General features: G+C 38.7%; 1 protein-coding gene across 2 annotated transcripts in view; it reads left to right on the top strand.

Moving 5' to 3' along the window:
- The window catches only part of RAF1 (Raf-1 proto-oncogene, serine/threonine kinase), a 37,900-nt gene that overhangs the window by 5,002 nt on the left and 8,283 nt on the right, over positions 1-24,615 (top strand). The window contains exons 2-11 of one of the 2 annotated variants that reach the window (XM_015560382.1): positions 5,059-5,291; positions 10,060-10,172; positions 12,205-12,307; positions 12,601-12,758; positions 14,006-14,104; positions 16,920-17,073; positions 17,656-17,715; positions 20,172-20,199; positions 20,306-20,433; positions 20,784-20,901. In XM_015560382.1, coding sequence (XP_015415868.1) covers positions 5,085-5,291; positions 10,060-10,172; positions 12,205-12,307; positions 12,601-12,758; positions 14,006-14,104; positions 16,920-17,073; positions 17,656-17,715; positions 20,172-20,199; positions 20,306-20,433; positions 20,784-20,901 — 1,168 coding nt within the window. In that variant the 5' untranslated portion in view covers positions 5,059-5,084. The remainder of the gene's footprint in view (positions 1-5,058; positions 5,292-10,059; positions 10,173-12,204; positions 12,308-12,600; positions 12,759-14,005; positions 14,105-16,919; positions 17,074-17,655; positions 17,716-20,171; positions 20,200-20,305; positions 20,434-20,783; positions 20,902-24,615) is intronic. The other variant, XM_006758290.2, reaches the window with a different exon arrangement.

The raw sequence follows: 24,615 nt of genomic DNA, 5'->3' as shown, positions 1-24,615 counted from the left end.
CATATTACCGTTTAATGTGCACGAATTTTGTGCACTGGGCTACTAGTAAAAGCATAATATGCTAATTAGACCGGACGTCCTTCCAGACAACCTTCCGGATAAAGCCAGGGCTTCGAGGGAAGCAGGTCCCAGGGCTCTAGCCACTGAGCCAAACTGGTTTCGGCAATTCATTACCGTTTAATGTGCACGAATTTTGTGCACTGGGCTACTAGTAAAAGCATAATATGCTAATTAGACCGGACGTCCTTCCAGACAACCTTCCGGATAAAGCCAGGGCTTCGAGGGAAGCCCAGGTCCCAGGTGCCTGCCAGCAGCTGGAGGGAAGCCCAAGTTACGGTGCCTGCCGTTGACCAGAAGGAAGCCAGTGCTGGCAGCCAGGGGAAGGGCCTACTCTTTAATGAATTTTGTGCATCAGGCCTCTAGTAGTAAAATATAAAAAGCAAGAAGTAAACAGATAATGTATAAAAGTAAAAATTTCTCATGATTCTGATGAAATAATCACCGTTACTACTTATTTATTATTCTGGATTTTCTCACCTCTTTATGATTTCCTCTCTTTCTAGATGAATATAAAAAGATTCACATTAGCCCTAATCGGTTTGGCTCAGTGGATAGAGCGTTGGCCTGTGGACTGAAGGGTCCCAGGTTCGATTTTGGTCAAGGGCATGTACCTTGGTTGCAGGAACGTACCCAGTAGGGGATGTGCAGGAGGCAGCTGATCGATGTTTCTCTCTCATCGATGTTTCTAACTCTCTATCCCTTTCCCTTCCTCTCTGTAAAAAATCAATAAAATATATATTTTTAAAAAGATTCACGTATTTTTCAATTTTTGTTTGTCTTGGATAGCTATGCACATATAAATGTACTTCATTTATTATATGGGTATTAATTTGATCTGTTAATTTTCTATTAGGTTATTTGGTCTTTTTCTCAATTTCAAGGTTATGAATAATGCTGTAACGAAGATGCTTGTACATATATTTTTAGACACTTAAACCGCTGTAGGATATATTCCTAGAGTAGAATTGAATTACTAGATCAGTTTTTAGGAACATTTCAAAATTTTAATAGTTATTACCGTATTCTGCTCTAAAAAAGTTATGCTAGGATCGTGTGAGAATAAATGCTATGTTGTGATCTTGAGTAAGTTTGTAAACCTCTTTGGTTTTCTCAGCTGTCAGCTAAGAATAATCGTTAAATCTATCATCCTCTCTTGATTCAGGCATGTGATGTAAGAAAAAATACATAGTGGGTATTCAGACAAAAAAAAATTGTGGTTGAAAACGAGGGTAGAATAAAGTAGTCTTTAATTCTAGGCCATTTCAGCTCTGACTAAATGATTTCAAGTGTCAGTTTAATATATGTGGAGGCAAGGGATCTGGAGTCAAAGCTGCCAGTTTTGAATCCTATATCTGCCACTTAAAGCTGTGTGAGAATTTTCTCAAATGTAAAATTTGAGATAATATGAGTGGGATGTATGTAGAATACTAGGTGTACCGGTTAATAATGGAAGATTTTCTAATCAAAGAAAACATGACAATTTCAAGAAAAACATCAAAAGTGCTTTATTCAAATTAATGTCTATCGCTAGCTACACATTTCCCCCATCTTTTAGGTAATTTGTGGATAGCGTCTCAATAGAACTTTTGTTTTGAGGCAAACCATTCAGAGACCCAATTTTCCACTTCTTCGTACGTTTTGAAGTGCTGCTCAGAAAGTGTGTGTGCCATCGATCGGAACCAGTGGTGATCTGAAGGAGCAAGGTCTGGTGAATTCGGCGGGTGGGTTAATACTTCCCAGGCAAGACCTTTTAACATGTCTTTAACTGGTTTTGAAGTGTGTGATGGTGTGTTATCGTGAAGCAAAATTACTTTGCCGTGTCTCCTGGAACATTCTGGTCGTTTCACGATCAAAACGTGGTTCAGATTGATTATTTGTTGTCAGTAGCGATCAGTATTAACAGTTTCACCTGTTTTAAAAGCTCATAATACACCACGCCTTCCTGATCCCATCAAACGCAGAGCATTGTCTTCTTTCCAAAGCAATTTGGTCTTGCAGTCGATGCTGATGGTTGACCTGGATCAACCCATGATTTTGTGCATTTGGGATTCTCAAAATAAATCCACTTTTCATTGCCAGTCGCAATTTGATGCAAAAAAGACTTTCTTTCGTGCCGTTGAAGCAACATTTACTGATGACTTTTCGGTTTTCCATTTGTTTTTCGTTTAGTTGATGTGGCACCCATTTTCCTTCCTTTAAAATCTTTCCCATTGCTTGTAAACAATTGGAAATTGTTTGCTGAGCAACGTTTAATCTTTCTGTAAGTTGTTTTTGAGTTAGACATGCATCTTCATCCAATAATGCTTATAATTGTTGGTCTTCAAACTTTTTTGGTTGACCTGGGTGTTCTTTGTCTTTCACATTGAAATCCTCACTTTTAAAGTGTTTAAACCAGCGTTCACAGGTATCTTGAGATGGAGCATGTTCACCATAAGCTCCCCGAAGTATAAGATAACTTTTTCTTCAAAATAAAGTAATGAATTAAAACTTCCCCCAAATGCTCTTTTTTTGGCACAAAATTCAACATTTTTAATGTTAACACCTTCAGCAAATCTGACATATGAAACAGGAGGAAACAGCCCTCTCATTTCCGCATGATTGCTGACTCCCTGTCAGTGTCAGAGCACTGTGTGTCCTCACTGTAGAGAATCTGATAGTCATTGTGTGACTATGTATGGCCTTCTGTTGAAGTTTTCTTGTTGCCCGAATAAAACATATGGTTATTTTTGTTTAGATGACTCTCTCTGCTTGCTTCTATTTATAAGCTTTGTTTCTGTACCAAAACTGAACTCTGAATATTGTGGTGGAAAGTTCATGGACTTTAAACAGATAAAGAATTTGGTTATTTTACCTGTTACATTGGTGTTCTTAGGCAAGTGGCATGATTCTTCTGTGCCTTATTTAAAAAAAAAAAAGGTGGCTAGACAAAGGTATTAAAAATCTTTGGGTTTCTTAAATAAGATAATCTATATATATAAAAGGCTAAGTGACCGTCTATCCGATTGGTTGCTATGACGCACACTGACCACGATGGAGCAGATGCTCAACACAGGAGCTGCTGTGACACGCACTGGCCATTTAAAAATAAACGGCATCACGGACCTAGCGCCGACAAACCAGCACTCGGCTTCCCCCAAGTGGGACACAGGCCCCGCCACCATCCCGGAGCAACACCCCAGCCCAGCCCAGCAGCGGTCACTGTGGGCACTGGGTAATGGTGTCACGTAGCAACACACGGCTTCCTATCCCTAGTGACTAGCATCCTTGGAATTTCTTCAGCTCAGGAACCTGACTTGCTTTATAGCCAGGTAACCAAATGTATGTGAAGTGTTTTCCCATGCTTCATCTCATTTGATCCTCACAGAAGTCCTAGAGTAGGTAGATAGGAGACTCAGTAGAATCCTATTTTCTTTTCATTAGCAAGACGCGAATAACGATATTAAAATATTTTTTCTAATTTTCTTTTAATGTGCTGCACGAATCTATGCACTGTGACACTAGTTTATATATAAAGTGTCTAACATGTCCTAGAAATACTAACTTCTTTTTCTTCCTTGAAGATAGAAAATTCTGGCTCACACTTTAAAAATAATTTCTCTTATTAACGTATTACTCATATTCAAGTGTACACATATTTAATATACAATAACTAAAGAAGAGAAATGTAATGGTAAAAGTATTAGACTAAAAGTCAAAGGATCTTGGCTCATGTTCCCTGGTGGTATAAACTTTGATGAATCTTCTTTTTTAAATTGATTTTTATTGAAAGTATTACAGATGTCCCCCCTTTTCACCCATTGACGCCCCCCTCCACATCCCACCTCTCAGGCCTTCACTACATTATTGTCTGTGTCCATGGTTATGCATATATGCATGTAAATTCTTTGGTTAATCTCTCCCCACCTACCTCTGCCTTCCCTCTGAGATTCATCAGTCTATTCCATGCTTCTATATCTCTGGATCTATGTTCATTGGTTATTTTGTTCATTTGATTCCACATATGAATGCGATCATGTGATACATGTCTTTCTCTGAATGGCTTATTTCACTTAGCATAATACTCTCTAGGTCCCTCCATGCTGTCTCAAAGGGTAAGAGACCCCTCACCCTTGATGAATCTTTTGAATCCCACTTTGCTAATTTTTTGAGTTATCTATGAAATATTTTATAGGCCCTGGACGGTTTTGCTCAGTGTTTTGAGCATTGGCCGGAGTATTGAAGGGTCCTGGGTTTGATTTTGGTCACAGGCACGTACCTTGGTTGCAGGCTGATCCCCAGCCCTGATCAGGGCTGGTGCTGGAGGCAACCAATCAATATGTCTCTCACACATCCATGTTTCTCTCCCTCTATCTCCCCCTCACTTCCACTCTCTCTAAAAAAGTATCCTTGGATGAGGATTAACAGAAATATTTTATAGGAATATACTAATACAGAAGCTTTCTGATTAATTTATTTAAGCAGAAGGCATCTATATATATAAAAAAGCCTAATATGCAAAGTGTCCCCTCGGAAGTTTGATCGCTCACTATGACCAGGGGGCGGTGTGGAATGAAGGGAGGCCCTGGCTGGCAGCCGGCAGTCACTAGGGACCCTACCTGTGCATGAGTTTTAGGCACTGAGTCTCTAGTCACTTATAAGAAAGCTCTAAAATAGTCAAATTTTTAGAATCAGAATGGAATGGTGTTTGGCAGAGGCTGGGGAAGGGGTGAATGGAGTGTTGCTAATCAAAGGCAAAAGTTTTACTTAAGCAAGATGATGAATAAGATGTAGAGATGTGTCGCACTGTCCCTTTTGTGCACTTAACCTGGCCAAGAGCATCTCATGCTGTGTTCTCACCACAAAAAGACAACAATAAGTAAATGAAGTACTTAAAAAAGATAGCCCACAGACCATGATTTTCACAACTTATATATTGTTGTTGAGTTAATTGCTTATGTTTTAGAAATATAATTTAATAAAATAATTAAAAATAATATCTTGTTGTTTTCTTATAACCAGGTTTAAGTGTTGTGTAAGCTGCATCAATGGAGCACATACAGGGGGCCTGGAAGACGATCAGCAATGGTTTTGGATTCAAAGATGCAGTGTTTGATGGCCCCAGCTGCATTTCCCCCACAATAGTTCAGCAGTTTGGCTATCAGCGCCGAGCATCAGATGATGGCAAACTTATGGACTCTTCTAAGACAAGCAATACTATCCGTGTTTTCTTGCCAAACAAGCAAAGAACAGTGGTACGTGAACATTCCTCTGAGAAAATTGAGTTGTCCATCTGCCTATAGGGAACATTATGGATCGTGTCGCCCATCTTATAAACAGACAAAATCTTCACTGTTGCTTAGGGTCTTCATTAATTGGCTTTCCAGCTGCAGATTTTATATGGCTGTGTTCTTCCCACACCCCCTATTTTTCCCAACCCTTAGCCTTTTTTCTATTATAACTCTCGCCTGGTATATCTGCTTTTCTGCACTTCATTTAAACAAATAGTACATTCTTTTTTGTTAATCCTCAACTGAGGATATTTTTTCCATTGCTTTTTAAACAGAGTGGAAGGGAGAGGAAGAAAGAGAGAAACATGATGTGAGACAAATTGATTGATTGCCTCTCATACACACCCTGAGCAGGGCTGGGGATTGAACCTGTAACTCAGGGATGTGCCCTTGACTGGGGATTGAACCCAACACTCTAACCACCAGCCAGGGCAAATAGTATATTCTTATGGGGATATATTTTAAAGACTCTCAAAGCTCCCTTAGACCTTTCTAGCTAATTTTTAAAAGTCATTAATAATTAAAAATTATTTTCTTCTGAATATTAAAGCAAAATGTTCACTTATATATTTTTTTGGATATTATAATTAAGTATTTAGAACAGGGGTCCTAAAACTACAGCCCGCGGGCCACATGCAAATACAAATACTGTATTTGTTCCCGTTTTGTTTTTTTACTTCAAAATAAGATATGTGCAGTGTGCATAGGAATTTGTTCATAGTTTTTTTTTAAACTATAGTCCGGCCCTCCTATGGTCTGAGGGACAGTGAACTGGCCCCCTGTTTAAACAGTTTGAGGACCCCTGATTTAGAAGAAAATAAAATTACCTTAGAAAAATTCATTTTGTTTAAGTTCACAGGCCCCAGGAAAAAGCTGGAGGTTGCTTGGAAATCAGTATCTTCCTCTTTTCCAGAGTACTGGCACTAGCCAGTTGTTGCTGCAAAGCTTATTTTTGTAGTATCAGTGACAGATTTCTCTTAGCATCTAGCATGGTAGACACTGCCACTCAGTTTTTTGACACAAAAAAAACAACAACCCTCAACTTAAAAAAAAATGTTCAAAAAAGTTTTCTATCCTAACACCTCCGCATTGAAACAGAAAAATGAAGTTGTGCTCATTTTGCTTGATGGGACATTTGAAAACCTTAATTCAAACTTCCATGCCTTCTCCTTTCCCACCCTTCATTCTTTATGTAAAATCATTGCATTGTGTTTACTCTTTGTACTTAGGGTGAGGCAGGATTCTGAGGTTGGGAGGTCAGGACAGAGTTTTCTCAGTTCTAACAGTTCCACTCTCCCCAGTTTACTAATAAATTACTTTATACTTCTTTTGTGAACCTAAGGAGTCTCCCAGTTATAGTATTGCATTAAGGTACATTTGAACTCAAAAGGCATTTAAAGTTGATTTATTTTTGTTTCCTAAGAATGAAAGTTTAATGTTTGGCAAAATAAATAGTAACAATCCCCTTATTTTTCAACAGTAGTCTTAATTTGCAAAGTGATTTTTACCTACTATTTCAATTTTCTAACTTTAAATGGAGAGCCCAGGTGAAAGTATGAATGTGCTGGGAGCTGACGATCACTTGTTGTGGCTTCTGGGCGTCATTGCAGTTATCTTCTCTATCCCTATCTACTGTTAGTTTGCCTGGAAGGCTGGGAAACTTAGTTTGGCTTAATGATTAAGTGTATGGACCTTTAAGAAAGCAGGCCCAAACTTAAATCCCTGTGTTGCCTTTTATTAGCTGTGTCATTTAGACAGGTTACATAATATTTTGAGGCTCTGTTTCCTGACCTTTATGAAATGAGGCATGCTGAATACAGTGGCTAATTCATAAGTAAAATGGTAGTTATGATTATTTCTTGAGTTTTTTTCTACATCTGTGTAGTCCTTGGCAGCCTTCATTTGAACACAACTGGTAGTTGGGAACCAGTGATTTGGAAACTTGATTTCTCCTACAGCTCAAGAGAAGGTTCAGTAGAGAAAGTTAGTTTCTCCTATTTCTTTGACTCGAGATGGACCCCTCTATCTCTGGAAGAACCAGCTTCTTTCACCAGGCTCCCAGCTTAGGGGAGCGCTGAAGAAGAAAGGAGTTGCTTGCTGGCCAACACCATCAGTCAGCTGTTTCTAATTAGCCCCAGGTTGCTTCACTGCTGGAACCCGAAACAACTCTAATCATTACTTAGTGGACTCCAGAAATTAGATGTAACCAGTTTCAACATGTATCTATGGGGAGTTGTAGAGAGAATGACAGAGAAGATGTATATCTGATTTAAATAATTTTAGAAGTAATAAAGTAGTAGTAGCTTATGTTTTGAATTTTTTCTTGTAATTTGTTTTGTAAACATGTCTCTCTTTGACAACTGCTGCGACTGCTTATTGTTGGATGAGTAATTGGCCCATAGCGAGGACTGTTGTTTACAGTTAGAATCACCTGACAAAGCAGGTTAAAAAAGAGATTCCTGGGCTTCATTCAAGATTAACTGAATCACAATCCTTGTGTTTTGGAGGGGAGAGGCTGGGAATCTATATTTCACAAGCCCCTTGTATGATTCCAGTGGCAGCTACATTTGAGAGCCCCACTGGATTAGAAGATATTTAAAGAACTGTCTAACTCTTGGAGACTGTTAATTTTAATGAAGATTAATGATATAATACAGGTATCACTTTACAGCTTTCAAAGCACTGCTGCACAGTGTTTGATGCAGGTCATGTATGATACTCTTAGGATGTGTTTATCACTCTTTGTTGTCCTCATTCTTGCTGTTCTTATCTTCATAGTTCAGTTCATTATGTTTATTTTATTATTTTGTTCTTCCCCCCTCCCCCCACTTTCAATCCTCACCAGAGGACATGCTTCAATGCAGGGATCCTCAAACTTCAAACTTTTTAAACAGGGGGCCAGTTCACTGTCCCTCAGACTGTTGGAGGGCCGGACTATAGTTTAAAAAAAACTATGAACAAATTCCTATGCACACTGCACATATCTTATTTTGAAGTAAAAAAACAAATGTTTTCGGCGGGCCGCATGTGGCCCGCAGGCCGTAGTTTGAGGACCTCTGCTTTAGTGGATGAGAGAGAGGTGGGGGAGGAGGGAGGGAAAAAGGGAGAAAGGGAGAGAGAGAAAAAGAGAGGGAGAGGGAGAGATATGAGAGTAAAACATCGATTGGTCACCTCCTATACACCCCCTCCTACTGGGGATCGAACCCACAACCTGGGTATGTGCCGTGAATGGGAATTGAACCCTCAACCTTTCGTTTGTACAGGACTATGCTCCAACCGACTGAACCACAGTGGCCAGGGGTCAGCTCATTATTATTTCACTTTACTTGTTTGGGGTTTTTTTCTGAAAAGCTGGAAGTTAGTGTGATCTTTTCAAGAGTATCACTGCTTCAAGAAACCTTTAAAATAAACTTGTTATGTAACATTTTAAAGGAATATTTTAAAATATTTTAAACCTTTATAATAGATACAAAATACACTCACGTTCCTCTGGGAAGGGGCTGGGTCAGCCACTGGCATCTGTTACTCTTTCACCTAGTCGGGTAGCTCCACTGTGGGCAGTTCACAAATACTGCTATTACATTCTGCTCTCCTTACTGGCCATACTGACTCTAGTTGCCTTATGTTGTGTCAATTTTATTGGCTTTAAAAATAAAGTATATAGCTTGTATAAAAACCCTTTAAGATTTTAGTTGAAATTTTTATATAGCTGCCCTTATTAGCACCGTGGACACTCACACATTCTACCAGGCCTCTGAGTGCCTAACCTTTAAGGATTGGAAACAGGGGACTGTGGAGAGGCATAAATGCTGAGACTACGTGGAATGTTGTGCACATTTATTTAAACTAGCAGTGGTGTTTGTCCTTACAGCAGGGCAGAATCTATCCCATTCATTTCCTGCTTGCCCTCACTATTGTGAAGTGCAAATGAGATGGGAATTTTTTTGAAAATCCTCACCCAAAAATATGTTTTAATTTACTTGAAAGAGAGAGAGAGAGAGAAACATTGATGCGAGAAACATCAATTGGTTGCCTCCCCTACGTGTCCAGGAATTGAACCTGCAACCTAGATCTGTGCCCCAACCGGAAATCGAACCCACAACCCCTTGGTGCACAGGATGACGCTCCAACCAACTGAGCCACCTCACCAGGGCAAGATGGAAATTTTTTTTACGAAGATCAACTATTTGGTTGAAAATAGTTTGAAATATAAATTTTTGATCAGAAAGACTCGTTTGTTTATAGATCAGATTGGCTTCTTTTTCTTTCTGGTGGATGTTTATGCTTGCATGTACATTTCAGTGAGACAAATTAGATATGTGTAAAGGGAAAGTTTATTATTTTATCTTTTCCAACCACTCTCGATGTTAACAGCTAGGTGTATATCTTTTCACACAGATACATATATATGTTCTCCACCCTTTAAATACCTTACTCTGTATTATTCACAAAAACATTTCCCCCCCAGTTGACATATCGTGGACACCCCTCCCTCCAGGTCATTATGAGCAATGTAGTAGGGGCATACTGTGACATACACAGATGTTCTGTATTTTATTCAAGTGCTCACCTATTGTTAGACATTCTGTGTGTGTGTGTACACCATTATAAGCAATGCTGCTATAAATATCTTTCTACGTGCACCCTTACAGACTGGTGCATTTATTTTTGTGCTCGTTTTTCCAAGGGTGTGCAACCTGTGTTGGTCCTAAAGATGGTCCTTTGTTTGTAGGTCAATGTACGAAATGGAATGAGCTTGCATGACTGCCTTATGAAAGCACTCAAGGTGAGGGGCCTGCAACCAGAGTGCTGCGCAGTGTTCAGACTTCTCCACGAACACAAAGGGTAAGAACTCAAAATTAGCTCCCTTCTCAATGCTAGTAAGGATCTTCAAATAACTGTTTTCCATTTTTAAAACATTATACTAGCTTCCTGTAAAATATTGTATATTTGTATATCCTTATTTATAAAGAGACAATTCAGAAAAATAAAATACTAAGAGCTTGGAATTATTGCTTAAAAACACTGCGTTGAACCCTAGCTGGTTTGGCTCAGTGGATAGAGCGTCACCCTGTGGACAAGGGTCCCAGGTTTGATTCTGATCCAAGCATTCCCTCTGAGGCTAGGGATACTACACACGCCCGGGTTGCGGGTTTGATCCCCAGTAGGGGGTGTGCAGGAGGCAGCCAATCAATGATTCTCTCTCATCATTGATGTTTTTCTCTTCCCTCTTCCTTTCTCTCTGAAATCAATAAAAATATATTTTTTAAAAAACCACATGCATTGAAAAATAAAATGCATGTTTGATGCTTCCATAGATGGAAACAATAATGTCAGATTTTTTGAGAGCAAAGTTTTTTTGTGTTTGCAGTAATGCAGTGCACACATTAGGTACTCACAAAGTGTTGCATTATTGTTTATAGATAAAGGATGCTATTCCCAAGAGATTGACTCTCTTGTAATTCACTCATTTATTTTTATTCAGTTAAGTTTACTGAATCCCTATAGTATAACACAGGGCTAAAAGATGCAGAAGAATTTCTGCTTCAAGGAAGATTGAGTGGCACAAAGAAGCAACCCCTCCGAGGCTAGGAATAATACACCAGCATATCAGAGCCACTTATAATCACCCATTATCTGTTACCATACCCCAAAAATGTGGATAAATAACCTATCTTTACCTTATTGCAAAGTGCTAGTTCTGTTATTGAGCTTCAGTTAACATTTGTAATATTTGAGGGAGTTCCCCAGTTTGAGAGTATGGCCCAGAAATGAGTCTACTCAAAGAGGTGAGCATAAATTCCTCTATTTATGCTATTTCTCTTAGTTTAGGAGGTGGTGTTAAAGTGCAAATTTTCAAAGCAGATGTCATCTTTATTTGGGTGTAGCCCCAGGTTAGTCCCCAAGCCAATCTATAGGGCTCCTTAAAGACTAGAGATTCTACCTATGTGAGGATACAGTGCAAAGGCAGCCACCTTCAAGCCAGGAAGAGGGCTCTTACCAGAACCTAACCTTTCTGGCACCCTGATCTTAAGACTTCTAGCCTCCAAAACTGTGAGAAATAAACCTGTCATATAAGAAAAAAGGTTAGAGAGATTCTGAGATAAGGAGGAGCTTGGTCCATTCCAGTCCCATCTGAGGCTGCATTGATTTAGAACTACCCTACATTATTTCTTGGATAGACAGCACCTGAAGACTGATTGGAAAATAGGGCTGCCCTCTTTTTTCTTTAGGGCAAAACAGGACTTCCCAGACCTTGTATCAGGAATTATATTAAGGGATTGATGATTTACTATTGGAAATAAAAACAAAGAAAAAAGGCTGGAATAGTCTTCTGGTAAACAAAGGTTTGAATGGTGGTGGTCTCTCCCGACCTGAGGGTATTCATCATTCAGGATGATGGGCCTAATTAATTAGACATGAGAAAGGAGCTGGGCATTACATTTTACTTCAATGTATCGATTTTTCTGTCTTGTATACTCTAGGCACCGAACAAGTGGTCTCAGAATAAATATTAAGATAGTCAAGTCAGCTGTCAGCTTTTATTTATAGAGCCTGCAAACTACAGACTTGAGCCTATTGTTTATTAATAGAAAAGTGCATTTCAGTTGTGATTCCTTTCTATTTATCTTCTAGATTGAAGTAAGCAAATGAAGATTAAATATTGCCACTGTAGCAGTATTTATAACCTGTTTTATAGGTTCTTTAGGATTTTTAATAGGATTTAATATCACAAAGTCCAATTTATTGCATATTTACATTATGAGATTGCTATATTTCATTGTGTAAACCAACCAACCTGGATTCCAATAATAATAGAGCTCTCACCTTGTTTAAATATTTTCCTTTTGTATGTTTTTTTTAAAATCCTCCTTAGTAAAAAAGCACGTTTAGATTGGAATACTGATGCTGCCTCCTTGATTGGAGAAGAACTTCAAGTAGACTTCCTGGATCATGTTCCTCTCACAACACACAACTTTGTAAGTTGCAGATCTCTTCTCTCTTTGTGGCATATTGAGTGTTTTGGCTAGCAGGAATTTCTCCAAGATAACAAGCATATATCTAAAGCTTTAATTTTGCCGTTGTTTTACATTAAGGCAGTTTAGGCTTCATTAGTCACAGATATACTTTAATTTCTAGGTATGAATATTACAAATGTTGGAAGTACAATTCTTTATTTATGAAATCTCTTGGGGGTCAAGAAAGAAATTATTTTGTCTTTTGCCACCTTTCATTTATTCAGCATAATTTACACGTGTTCTTGTTGCTCCAGGCTCGGAAGACCTTCCTGAAGCTTGCCTTCTGTGACATGTGTCAGAAGTTCCTACTAAATGGATTTCGATGTCAGACTTGTGGCTACAAATTTCACGAGCACTGTAGCACCAAAGTACCTACTATGTGTGTGGACTGGAGTAATGTCAGACAACTCTTGTAAGGCATTATTCTTTATTAACATAATATAAGGGGGTGGGGATGTATAACATCACTTGAGGATGCTTATTGTGTATTTGACAAGTCAGGGATTTGGACTTGGTAAATGAATTATCGTGATCTGGAAACCATCTACTTTAGAAACATGACATATCTGAAACCAGTGAGTTTTAGTGCAGCATAACTCTCTAAAATGAGCAGGTAGGGCTGTTAATCCGTCATAGAGAGAGTGAGATACCATGATTCAGTAATGCAAAGAACAAAGGGATACAGTAACCAAAACGACAGTGTCAGCTAGTAGTTCACTAATAGACACCATCTTCACCTCAAACTGGAGAAACAGTTTTGAAATTATTTGAATCTAAAACCTTAAAAGACATTTGTATCCCTCAGGAGATAAACCAGTTATCAAAATGTATATCATATAGAAGAAGTATCTTTTAGTAAGGTTTAAGTTAAAGGTACATATTCCAAAGTGCTTTTTAAAACTGTTAATATAGGAATATGAAAAGTCAAAGTCTTATCCTTTTTTGAGGGATAAACTAAGGGAGCGTTATCATTAAACCACAATGGGAACATCTTTTTTACTTTTGTGGTAGTGACAGGTTCCTTTTACAGAGACCTTGTATAGGATAAATGGCACAAGCTTTGGAGTCCAGCAGACATGGGTCAAAATTTTGATGTTGTCAATAACTATAACCACCTCTGAGCCCCTTGATTCACTTATCTGGGGGGAGTGGGGAGGAAAGGTTATTACCTTCCTGGCAGTGTTCTTGTGGGGATTACCTGAGGTAATGTGAAATTGCTGAGCATAAGTACTCATCTCACTACCACTTCTCTTATTTATGACTTTTGGTGCTGAATGTGACTTATTCTTTATATTTCAGTCTTTTCATCTATGTGTTTCTGAGACAGAATGTTTCCAGAAAAGCTCTACATGATTTATGTTATAATGTGCCTTACTGGAGCTTTAAAAAATATTTTGATATAGTTGGACATTGGGCCAGTATTTCCTAGAAACACGTAAAGCCTGCATGTTCATTGGCAGGTCAATATTGTTCACAATTTGTGGTTATTCAAACCCAGTCATTTAGGTTGATGGCCTCTTTACTCTGGGTAGCCTAAAATGATCAAAGAAACTGTGAATAGGAAAACTTCAGTTTGAGGAGCTTTAATTTACAAGGAAGTCAGGCTGACTATAAAATAACTACAAGTCTATAAACTAGTCTTTCTCTGATTTCATTTAGATTGTTTCCAAATTCCACTCTTGGTGATAGTGGGGTCCCAGCACTGCCTTCTTTGACAATGCGTCGGATGCGAGAGTCTGTTTCCCGGATGCCTGTTAGGTAAATTTTTTTACTACAGCTTTTTTTAAAAGTTATAATGGGGACTTGAGAGGTGGGATTGCATCCTGAATATAAAAGAAAAGGTTTTTTGGGGTTGTTTTTTTTTTGCATTCTCTCCTCTCTCTGTAAACCCTTTGCTGTTTTATTGGTGTTAGAGAAAAATGTAGAACTTTCTTTTGTGGTCCTGTGGTTCTTACGTTCTGGAAAGTGACTCTTACTAGAGGTTTTGTCTATTATCATGTATGCCCCTTAATATCTCATCATATTTTAAAAACCTTGAGATTTTTGCTGCCTTCAGTATGTAGTGACGTGAGCCTCAGGGGAAGGGTCCCAAAACTATGTAAAATGATGTAATAAAACAAAACTTTTTTAAAAAGCTTTTTTCTTATTTTAATATATTTTTATTGATTTCAAAGAGGAAGGAAGAGGGAGATAGAAGCATCAATGATGAGAGAGAATCATTGATCGGCTGCCTTCTGCACACCCCCTACTAGGGATTGAGTCTGCAACTTGGGCATGGGCCCTTACTGGAAATCGAACTGTGACCGTCTGGTTCATAGCTCAATGCTCAATTACTGAACTTATTATGGCCTTGCATTGCTAAGACCATGGTATTTAATAGACTGCTATCTTTAAAAAGAATCTAATTACATATGTATTTTTTGAGTCTTCAGTTTTATACAAAAATGTAGATGATCAGCTTGATCAAAATGAAAGCTTGTTCACAAATTTGCATGAATATTGTAAATACAAAGACTCCTGAAACAACATACTTTTGATACAGTTTTCATTTTTTAAAGGAATGCTAACATTAAATTTTCTGCTTTGTACTCTCAATGCCAAGACATTCTACTTTAATAGTGTTTCTTTTCTGCAGTTAAATTGAAATTCACAGGGATAATTGAAACATGCAGACAAAACCTGGTCAGCAAAGGTTAAAAATCCACTCTTTGGTGGTATTTTTATGTAAACACCCTTTGTTATGCACCTGTGATTTTGAACATACTTTTTCTTTACTGTTTTCCACCTTTAAAATGAGCGTTTGTTGACTTTACATTTTGCTTAGTGTTACATATGAATTTGAAACCTAAAGTAATAGCTACCTTCTTTGTAAAAAGTCTGACTTTAATGTGTATATGATCGTATAATATTTAATGGCCTTTATGAAACCACCATAGAATTGTTAAAAGTAGCATATCTTAGAACAAGAGATTTGTATCGAAATACTATCTGGATATATATTTGAGTATGATTTTGTTTTTCTTGATAATTTGAAAAGCAAGTCTGACCAAAAAAACTGTACTTGCTTCTGAAGATTTCACAGAAGAAACCAGGCCTCTGAGGTTATAAACATTGAATTACCTTCGAAGACAATTTTTCAAGGCAATAGAACAATTTCCACTAGAAAAACTAGCCTTTTATGCCTTGAGTTCATGCATGGGGTTATTTGAATCTGAACAAAACATCTTTAGAGCAAATAGTGAAAATGTTATATTTAATGTGTGTTTCCAGTCTGGTTGGTGGGAGAGTAGCATTGGCTGCAAGAGGCCAGTGATTAATTCACAGTTAGATATTGCAACCTAAAAATGGAATTCACGCCCTAGCTGGTTTGGCTCAGTAGGTAGAGTGTCGGCCTGTGGACCAAAGCTCCCGGTTTCAATTCTGGTCAGGGGTACGTACCTCGATTGCAGGTCCTCCCTGGTCGGGGCTTGTGCAGGAGGCAGCCAGTCGATGCGTTTCTCTCACATCAGTATTTCCTTCTGTCTTTCCCTCTCTCTTCCCCTCTCTAAAAATCGATGGAAAAATATCCTCAGGTGAGGATAATAAATAAATAAATAAATAATGGAACTCATATTAACAGACTTTGTGAGTTGGTTATGGAAGGAGAGGATACACGGTAGATAAAATGCTGGCCTTTTTGTAGATGTGCTCAGCAGGTCTAACCATTAAATAATTTTCCTTAAAATTCTCTGATTTAGTTTCTAAATTAAACTGGGCAAGTTCTAGCTAGCTTAGGTTGGCAATACTAATTTGCTCTTTTCCAGAGATGGTCTACAAATTTGGATATTCTCTAGGCCAGTGGTTCTCAACCTGTGGGTCGAGACTCCTTTGGGGGTTGAATGACCCTTTCACAGGGGTCGCCTAAGACCATCGGAAAACACATCTATAATTACATACTGTTTTTGTGATTAATCACTATGCTTTAATTACGTTCAATTTGTAACAATGAAATTGGGGGTCACCACAACATGAGGATCTGTATTAAAGGGTCGCGACATTAGGAAGGTTGAGAACCACTGCTCTAGATGTTGTTCTTTTCCCATGAATTCCAAGAGCATGTATTACTTCCTTTTCAAAAATTTGCATGCAAAAGCATCTACACAGGAAAAATTTTAAATGATGCATATTGAAAGAACATTTTGTAAAAGGTTGTAATGCAGTACAAGTAAGTAGGGTTTACCACAGAGTATCTTTTTTCCTTTTTCTTTTTTTAAATAATGTGTATTGATTTTTTAGAGAGAGAGAGAGGGAGATAGAAACTTACCAATGTGAGAGTACAACATTGATAAGCTGCCTCCTGCACCCTCCTCCCTCCTGAGGATTGAGCCCACAACTCAGGCATCGAGCCTGCAACTCTGTCAAGTGCCGATAGGGATTGAACAGGCAACCTTTCAGTGCACGGGATGATGCCCAACCAATGAGCTACACCTGCTAGGGTGTCCCAAGGATCTTAATAAAGTAGGTAGTTGAATGACTTTTCCAGTGGGGAGGCATGCATGTCAGTCATGGAATTGTCTTTCTTCTCCTCACCTAGTTCCCAGCATAGATACTCCACGCCCCACGCCTTTACATTCAACACCTCCAGCCCCTCCTCTGAAGGTTCCCTCTCGCAGAGGCAGAGGTCGACATCCACACCTAATGTCCACATGGTCAGCACTACCCTACCTGTGGACAGCAGGATGATTGAGGTAATAATAGGGCCCTGTGGGTGGTGATGGGAATCAGTCAATTCGGGTGGGATTGACTGTTGTGCCAGAGAGTTGGGTTTCAAATCTGATAAGCACTTTCTCAGATCTCTGAACTTTTTAAATTTCTTTTTTATCCACTACATCTTTAGATTGGCTGAGTAATCTGGTTGGTATATCATTCAAGTGGAGAACTAAAATTTCCTGAAGAAATGTTAACACTTGAATTCATTTTTTCCATGTTAGATTTGACTAGGATTTCAGTGAGCTAGTGAATAAGCTAATAAACAGTTTCATTTTGGTGTGGGAAAGAAAATAATAGTGATGGAGAACTACAAACTCTGAAAGACTTTAAATGTTTTAATTTAGAAATCAAAGGGTGGTCAGGATTTTAATAAGCAGGTATTTAGGGAGATGTAAAAGTGCCCAAAGCTAGTGCTTTCAAACTGCCTTTTCTTTTCTTGGCTTTTGGTATGTTCTATTTGTTTGGTTTGCTTTCTAGTTCATCTTTAATAACAACTGAATACACTTAAAACTACTTCCTTTGTTCTTCATTCTTCTTTATTTCTCATTGCTTTGGACTAGAATAACAGCCTGAATGCTTCTCCCAGGGCGTGGTCCAGAGGATTTTGTTTGAGGGGAAGAGTAGGTATTCTTCTTTATGCCTTTGCTTTCTTGTCAATTAACAGGATTGCTAAGACTGTCAAGACAGTAGACTGTCAGAAAGAAAACAATCACTAAGTTAAATTTTATATTTATTGTTAGACTTGCTTTCATGTTCTTTTTCTTTTTTGGAAATAGAGCACATACGAGTAAAAAAAAATACTGTCTGTGGTATTGCTAACAGGTGAAATTAGTTTCTCAAGTGTGATTTTGAAGCTAAGGGCATTAACATTTTTTAAAATCATTTCCAATCCAAAACCAATGCTAGCTAGATTTATTTGGTTGGTACAGCACCACTATTCTATTTATACCTTGTTTTAAAAACCAAATGTGTCAATTTGGTTGATATGCCCGGAAAATCCTTTGTTAAAACTTATCAGAGATAACTGCTCTCTCTACATCATGATTTGTTCCTTGAAGAACCTCAGGGGTACCTGCCACTTCAGGCGCAGCTTACCTCACTCAACCCCAAATCACTTGTCCTACCAATCAGAGGCGGCAGGAACGCAACAAAAAACTTGGCTTCTGATATGGGTCTAAGTAGTCATTTGACAGGAGGGACACACTTCGAGTATCACAGGATTTTGTGAGGTCATGTGTATAGAAGCTGTGAATTTTATTTCTATTTCTTGTAATTAGCCCTGTTAATCATATGGTAATATATCCGTTACTTATTTTTTCTATATGACTTGTTCCTGTGTAAATACTCTAATATTTAAAGGAAACATTAAAAGTGAAAATTTTTTAATTTTTACTATAAAATAACCAGCACTGCATTGTGCTTAATCCTCTCTGTACTTTATTTATTTAATCCTCACCTGAGGATATGTTTTTATTGATTTTAGAGAGAGAGGAAGGGAGAGGGAGAGAGAAACATGAGACAGCAAATTTTGATTTGTTTTTTATCACATATGACTCAGCATTCTTAAAGTATACATTCTTGTTTTAATATTTAGATTCCAAGATGTTTGAAAGGTCCCTTTTAGGATAAATCAATCCAATTGTAGATATTAGTACAGAATAAAATATGCTGTATAGAATAGATATAAGGAAGAAAATTACTGTGACATTAAGAAAAAATCCTAGTGCATGGGAATATAATCCTGGTCAGTAAAATACATTGTGCCATGCTTTAAAAACAAGTAATAGATTAGTTGGATAATAAAGCTGTAGCTGCTGCGTATTTAATAAAATTCAGGTTTATTTTTGGCCAATATTCTCCCCTCCTGGCAGCCATCCTGTTGTACTTAAAACCATACAAGTTCCTGGACTTCCCACCTCCTCTCCCAAACATACTTACTCAGTCCTAGTGGGGATGGGAATCTGTGACATTAAACACCTCTCTAGGTGATTCTTGAAGACTTGCCAGGTGTGGGACCCCAGATCCAGGCTTTATTGGTGAACTGTGACGATGCTTTGGTGGTGCTGCCAAAGGCCAGGAAGGGCAGCTTGGTTTATGATTTTTCTTTAAATCTTGTGAAGATGTTACGGAGTGGCAGCATTCCAGTAATAGTTGGTGAAAAAAAGTATCTTACCTTAACTGTGGTGACACAGAAAACAAAGAGGATAGGATTTCCCAGAAAAACACCCTTTTTGAGGATGTGGGGACCAAGTGGTTTTATATTGTTACTATTTATATACTCTTAAGTGAGGATATATAAATTGAGTACTTAGGTCTTGTGGAGGGCCTTGTGATTTAACTTTCACCCAGTCTGTGATAAATTCTACAGATCGCATTTGATGTCTTACCCACATAGAGAGTAACTAATTTCAGAGCTTACCCAGAAGGTCTGAAGAGCATTTTGTGGTGAACGAGCTGAGATCCCTCGTGAAGGTTTCTTGTTTTAGTTCCGCCACTTACTGGCAGTGTGACCCTGGCCAGGTCTTTTGACCTGTTGCACTGTTTTCTTATATGTAAAATGTAAGTATTGGACTAGGAGATTATGATCCGTTCATCTTTCCATGATTTTTAGGCTTGGATAAAGTGATAAAGTCATGGCTCACTCATATCAAATCCAGCTTCTGGCCAATGTGCCCTAATGAACTCCTAGAGGAGTAAGAGTGAGCTTGCCACTGAATCCCCACTTTTTTTGTTGCCTTACGGGAGCAAGATCCCCAAGCATTGGAAAGATCTTAGCTGATAGTACCTTTGCTAGCCTTCCTTAAAATGTATGTTTGCTGTGTGCATTGCCTTCTTCTGAGATAATTTGGTTTTCATCATATGTGAAAAATTAGCATCAGTCCTCCTAATATTTGATAACAATCTTAGAAGTATTAGCCAGTGACATTTGGTGAATTTAATTGAAGGAAAGTGTATAATTAGACTGTATTTTAGAAATTTTGTCATCTACTTTGTTCTTGCAAATCCTCCCCTCCCTCTTCCCCAGAGAACATCTTTTCTATTGCCGAAATTGACCAGCTTTCCTTTTCTGTTTCAGGATGCAATCCGAAGTCACAGTGAATCAGGTACTTGTCCAAAGTCTTAGCAAATAGTAATGGGGTTTTGCTCTTAATGTTGTGTATCATCTTTTGGCTTATCCGTGTGTGGATTCTGTTTATCTTGTCTATTAAGCCTCACCTTCAGCCTTGTCCAGCAGCCCCAACAATCTGAGCCCAACGGGCTGGTCACAGCCCAAAACCCCTGTGCCAGCACAGAGAGAGCGGGCACCAGGATCTGGGACCCAGGAGAAAAACAAAATTGTGAGTATGGCCAAAGTATCTCCTGCAGGTTAGGGTTCAGTAAGAAAAACTTAGAAATGAGAATGCTTTTAATTTTGGGAGGCAGGGGACTCTAATAAAAAGCATTTGATGAATCCTTTTATAAATGTCAGTGCCATTTTTGGTATGCTTGCATTAGGAAAACTTGCTGGTTTGTTGTAAGGGAGGGTGCAACTAAGGTGGTATTTTCTGAAAAATAAAAATTGGAATTATAGTTAATATGTTTATCTTTAAAATGTATGAGAATAGATGGAGTTGATCTTTTCTTTGAAACCCTTGTTAAATAGAACTTTAGCATTCCATGGAATGTATTTAATATCTTATTGTTTCAGAGGCCTCGTGGACAGAGAGATTCAAGTTATTACTGGGAAATAGAAGCCAGTGAAGTGATGCTCTCCACTCGGATTGGGTCAGGCTCCTTTGGCACTGTTTATAAGGGCAAGTGGCATGGTAAGTTTGGGACCTTCAATGGATGAAGTCAAGTTTCAGTACAGAGAGCAAAGGAGGGGGATAGGATTTTGCTACTGTTATGAATCATAATGTAAACATCTGATATGCTATATGTGTTTTCTGATGGTTGCGACCCACAGGTTGAGAACCGCTGCCTAGGGATACTGGATTACATCTGAAGATTGAGTTTAATATTTCAGTGAGATTTCATAGCATTCATTTTAGACTCCACAATGCTGTAATTGGTATAAGGTTGTCAGGATAATTAGAAATTGGTGAACAAGAGGTGAGCCCTAAACGTCAGGGAATCTTCTTATAAACGGACTAGAGGCCTAGTGCATGAAATTCATGCACAGATAGGGTCCTTAGGCCTGTGTGGCGATCAGGTCCAATCTGTAGGGCGACCGGTCGAGCGATTGAGGGGCCCCCACTGGCACCCGCCTTGGCCGGCCTGGGGCAGGAGGCAGCTCCTGCATTGGGCATCTACCCCCGCTGGTGGTCAGTGCATGTCATAGCAACTGGTCATTCTGCTGTTTGGTCAATTTGCATATTAGGCTTTTATTACATGGGATTAAATACAGGCTGCATGAGGGACATGCTTTGAAGCTTCTTAAATGAGTAAGAATCTGCTGCTATGAGGGGAGCATGTATTCTAGAAACTTAAAGCTGGAAAGCACCTTAGAGATTTTACATGTAAGAAAACAGGTACTAAGAGGGGAACCATCATGCCCCTGGTCAAACAGCTGGGCACAGGAGAGCCAGGAGCCTCCTGCAACAGCTTCTCTTTGCTCTGCCCTGGGATTGGCTGTGGGAATCCCAATCAAATAGGGAAGGAAGCTTTCAAAGGCTCACTTCTTGCATCTGTGGAGTTGTTAGTATTCTTATTCTAATGGAAACACTTTTTTCTCTTGGAAGGAAATGTACTATTGCAATGTCTGTAGCCACAACTTGTATATTTGGCAACTAAATACTTGGCATTTTCTGTTAGGTTTTTAATGACTCTGGCTTTAGGATGTTAACATCATAAGAAGTATTGCCTTTTAAAACGCTCCATGTTCCTAAATAGACATCTCTTATAAATTCAGATTTTTAAAAAGCAAAAAAACCAAAGCAAGCAAGCAAAAAGTAAAAACACCTAAAGTGCCTACATGCCTATATTTGTACTTTGGATGCTCCCACATTATCTTTATTTTTGTAAATGGGCAGAGATTGAGGGAGGTTAAGAGCATCACGTGAACGGAGCATTAAAATTCAAGGTTTTGAAAACCAAGAAACACCTCCAATATTACTTGAATCTTAAGTTCACGAATATGAGTTTGCCACTTGTAACTAATCATCTGACAAATTTCTCCTTTAAGGAACTGGCACAGGAGTGAATGTTTGTAAATTACATGTAGAATGATTCCTTTTCCTTGGAAAATTCTGTGTAATGTACTAGTGGCCTGCCTGTGGGTCTCTGAGAAATTACACTCTTGCAGAAAATTATCCATGTCCCGAATGTCTAAGTGACCCCTTAGGAAAGGAGAGAGGTGCTTGTACCTGAGACAAGGCTGAGAGTAATTGCAGGAGTTAGAGCAGTGACTATTGCTTTAATGCTTCCATTAGGAGCATTGAATCATTTTTATGCCACATTTTTTTAAAGCATCTGCTAAAAGCCAATAGATGCAGTGTAAATTGTGCCCAAATTTAAGTTTCCTGATTGAGTACATAATTTTTAAAGCATTAGTTAGATTTGCCACAGTACTGCTTATGAGCTTGTGTTTTTTCTCAATCATGTGAGCTTTTAGACTGTGATAAGATGTATTGGTTATAGTGTTACTGCCATAAAGTCTGTTAGAAGGTAGATAATGTCTAATGCTTTTAAGATTCTAGTTGTACCTTCCGTCTGAGGTTTGACAGTCTGATCGATAAGATTCTAGTTTTTTAAAGTCTGAAAAGTCAGCCTCTCAAAAAGCGAGCCATGATCTCTGAATAAAGAAGAAAAATGGGTCAAGGAAACCTTAATTTCTAGATTGAGTGTTTTGTGCTGTACTCTCCCTGCCACTCTCTTTGTTACTGTTTTCCTGGTTCCTGTATACACTATTTTATTCAATTTATTAGTGAGAGCTATTTTGATGAGTTTTGAAAATTTTTTATTCTGCCTAGCAGGTGTGAAAGTAAACAGAAGGGTCTCAAAGCAGCTGAGATGGAGACCTCAGATCCATGAACTAAAAGCTCACTTTATGTAAAGAGGCGGCCCTGGGGTTCAAGTACAGAGCCTCCTGTTAAGCATAAGTTTGGGGTCTGATTTGTTAGTTTCTGCTCAATACAAACAACACATTAAAGGGAATGAAGATAGCAATAGAGGCTGTAGACTGATGGCAGGGACCATCACTGACAGCATGAGAAGAAGGCAGCAAAACCCTCAAGCAGATCTCTCAACTGGAGAACCGTCTTAGGCCACTTGGTGTGAGGCAAGCAGTCTGGTATAACCCTTGTCTGGGGATCCCCATCTCAGCCTAACACTGAAGTTTATAACTTTCACTGAGTCAATAAGAGGAGGAGGAATGGTGTTGGTTCTATTCTGTTCTAGAAATCGGTTTGTGTATAAGTTTTAGACAATCCCAATGGGGAAATGAATTGGTGTTTAAAAAGGTTAAAAACATTCCAAATTTACCAATGATAACAGCTCTTCTTCTCCAATGACGAATGAGATATCAACATATCATTAAAAATACAACCTATAGGAACAGGTCTTAACTTATTTGTACTATATTTGCTTCTGACTTTACAATTAAGGGAAAGTAAGGAGTTCTGGTTAACTACTTCATATAGCCACCCTCCATAAAAAGGCTGACTACCTTTGTCATTCGTATGTTGGAAGATTGCCAGCTGTAAGGTATTTGGATAGTTTGGAGAGCAGTCTATTTGAGCCGGGACCTAATTCTACAGACTTGGGGCCAGCAAGGCCTGGGAGCCTTAGGCTGGGCCCTGAGTCCTGACTTACCTGCCAGAAACTGATTCTGAACCTGGGCTGCGAACAGCTAAGTCCTCAGTGTACCCACCAGAGGCTGTCCCCACTTCCCACTCCAGAGCCTCAGACAGACAGCTTGTTAATTCCTAACTTATCTTGCTTACAGTTGCATCTTAGAATTCATTCCTTTGCAATGCTTCCTGAGCATTCTTCTAATACCAAGCATTCTTCTAGGGGCTTAGGAATGAAGCAGTGAACAAAACAGATAAAAATTCTTTCTCGTAATGTAGTTTATATTCTGATGAGGACAATAACCAAGAAAAGTAAAGTATATAGTGTATTATTATAAGTGCTAAGCAGAAAAATGGAGGAAAGCAGGTATGGAGTGGCAGTTTTTGTAGATTGGTAGGAGTCTGCTGAGGAAATGGCATTTGTATGAAGCCTGAGGGTGGTCCAGGTACCTGGGAAAGCAGCAGGTGCAAAGTGGGCCACTCACCTGGCCTTGATGGCTTCAGTAGAGTAAATGAGGGGAAAGGCTAATAGGAGTGAGGTCTGAGGGTGGAGGTTGTAGGATCCCACGAGAAATTCCAACTCTAGGCAGTTCCTGCGAAGTGGAAAACTTGTTTTGTTTTGTTTTGTTTTTTGGAACACTCCCATTCACTCTGATTAGCCATGAAAAAACATATCCTCGTTAATAGTAACTCATAGAAAATATGTGTTTAAATAAAGAGAAATCATTTTGAGTCAAAATATAATCTACA

This window comes from Myotis davidii, unplaced genomic scaffold (assembly GCF_000327345.1).
Source record: "Myotis davidii unplaced genomic scaffold, ASM32734v1 scaffold73, whole genome shotgun sequence".
Classification (NCBI taxonomy): Eukaryota; Metazoa; Chordata; class Mammalia; order Chiroptera; family Vespertilionidae; genus Myotis; species Myotis davidii.
The sequence above is the reverse complement of the archived record's forward strand: the minus strand, read 5'-3'. Positions and strand labels throughout refer to the sequence as shown.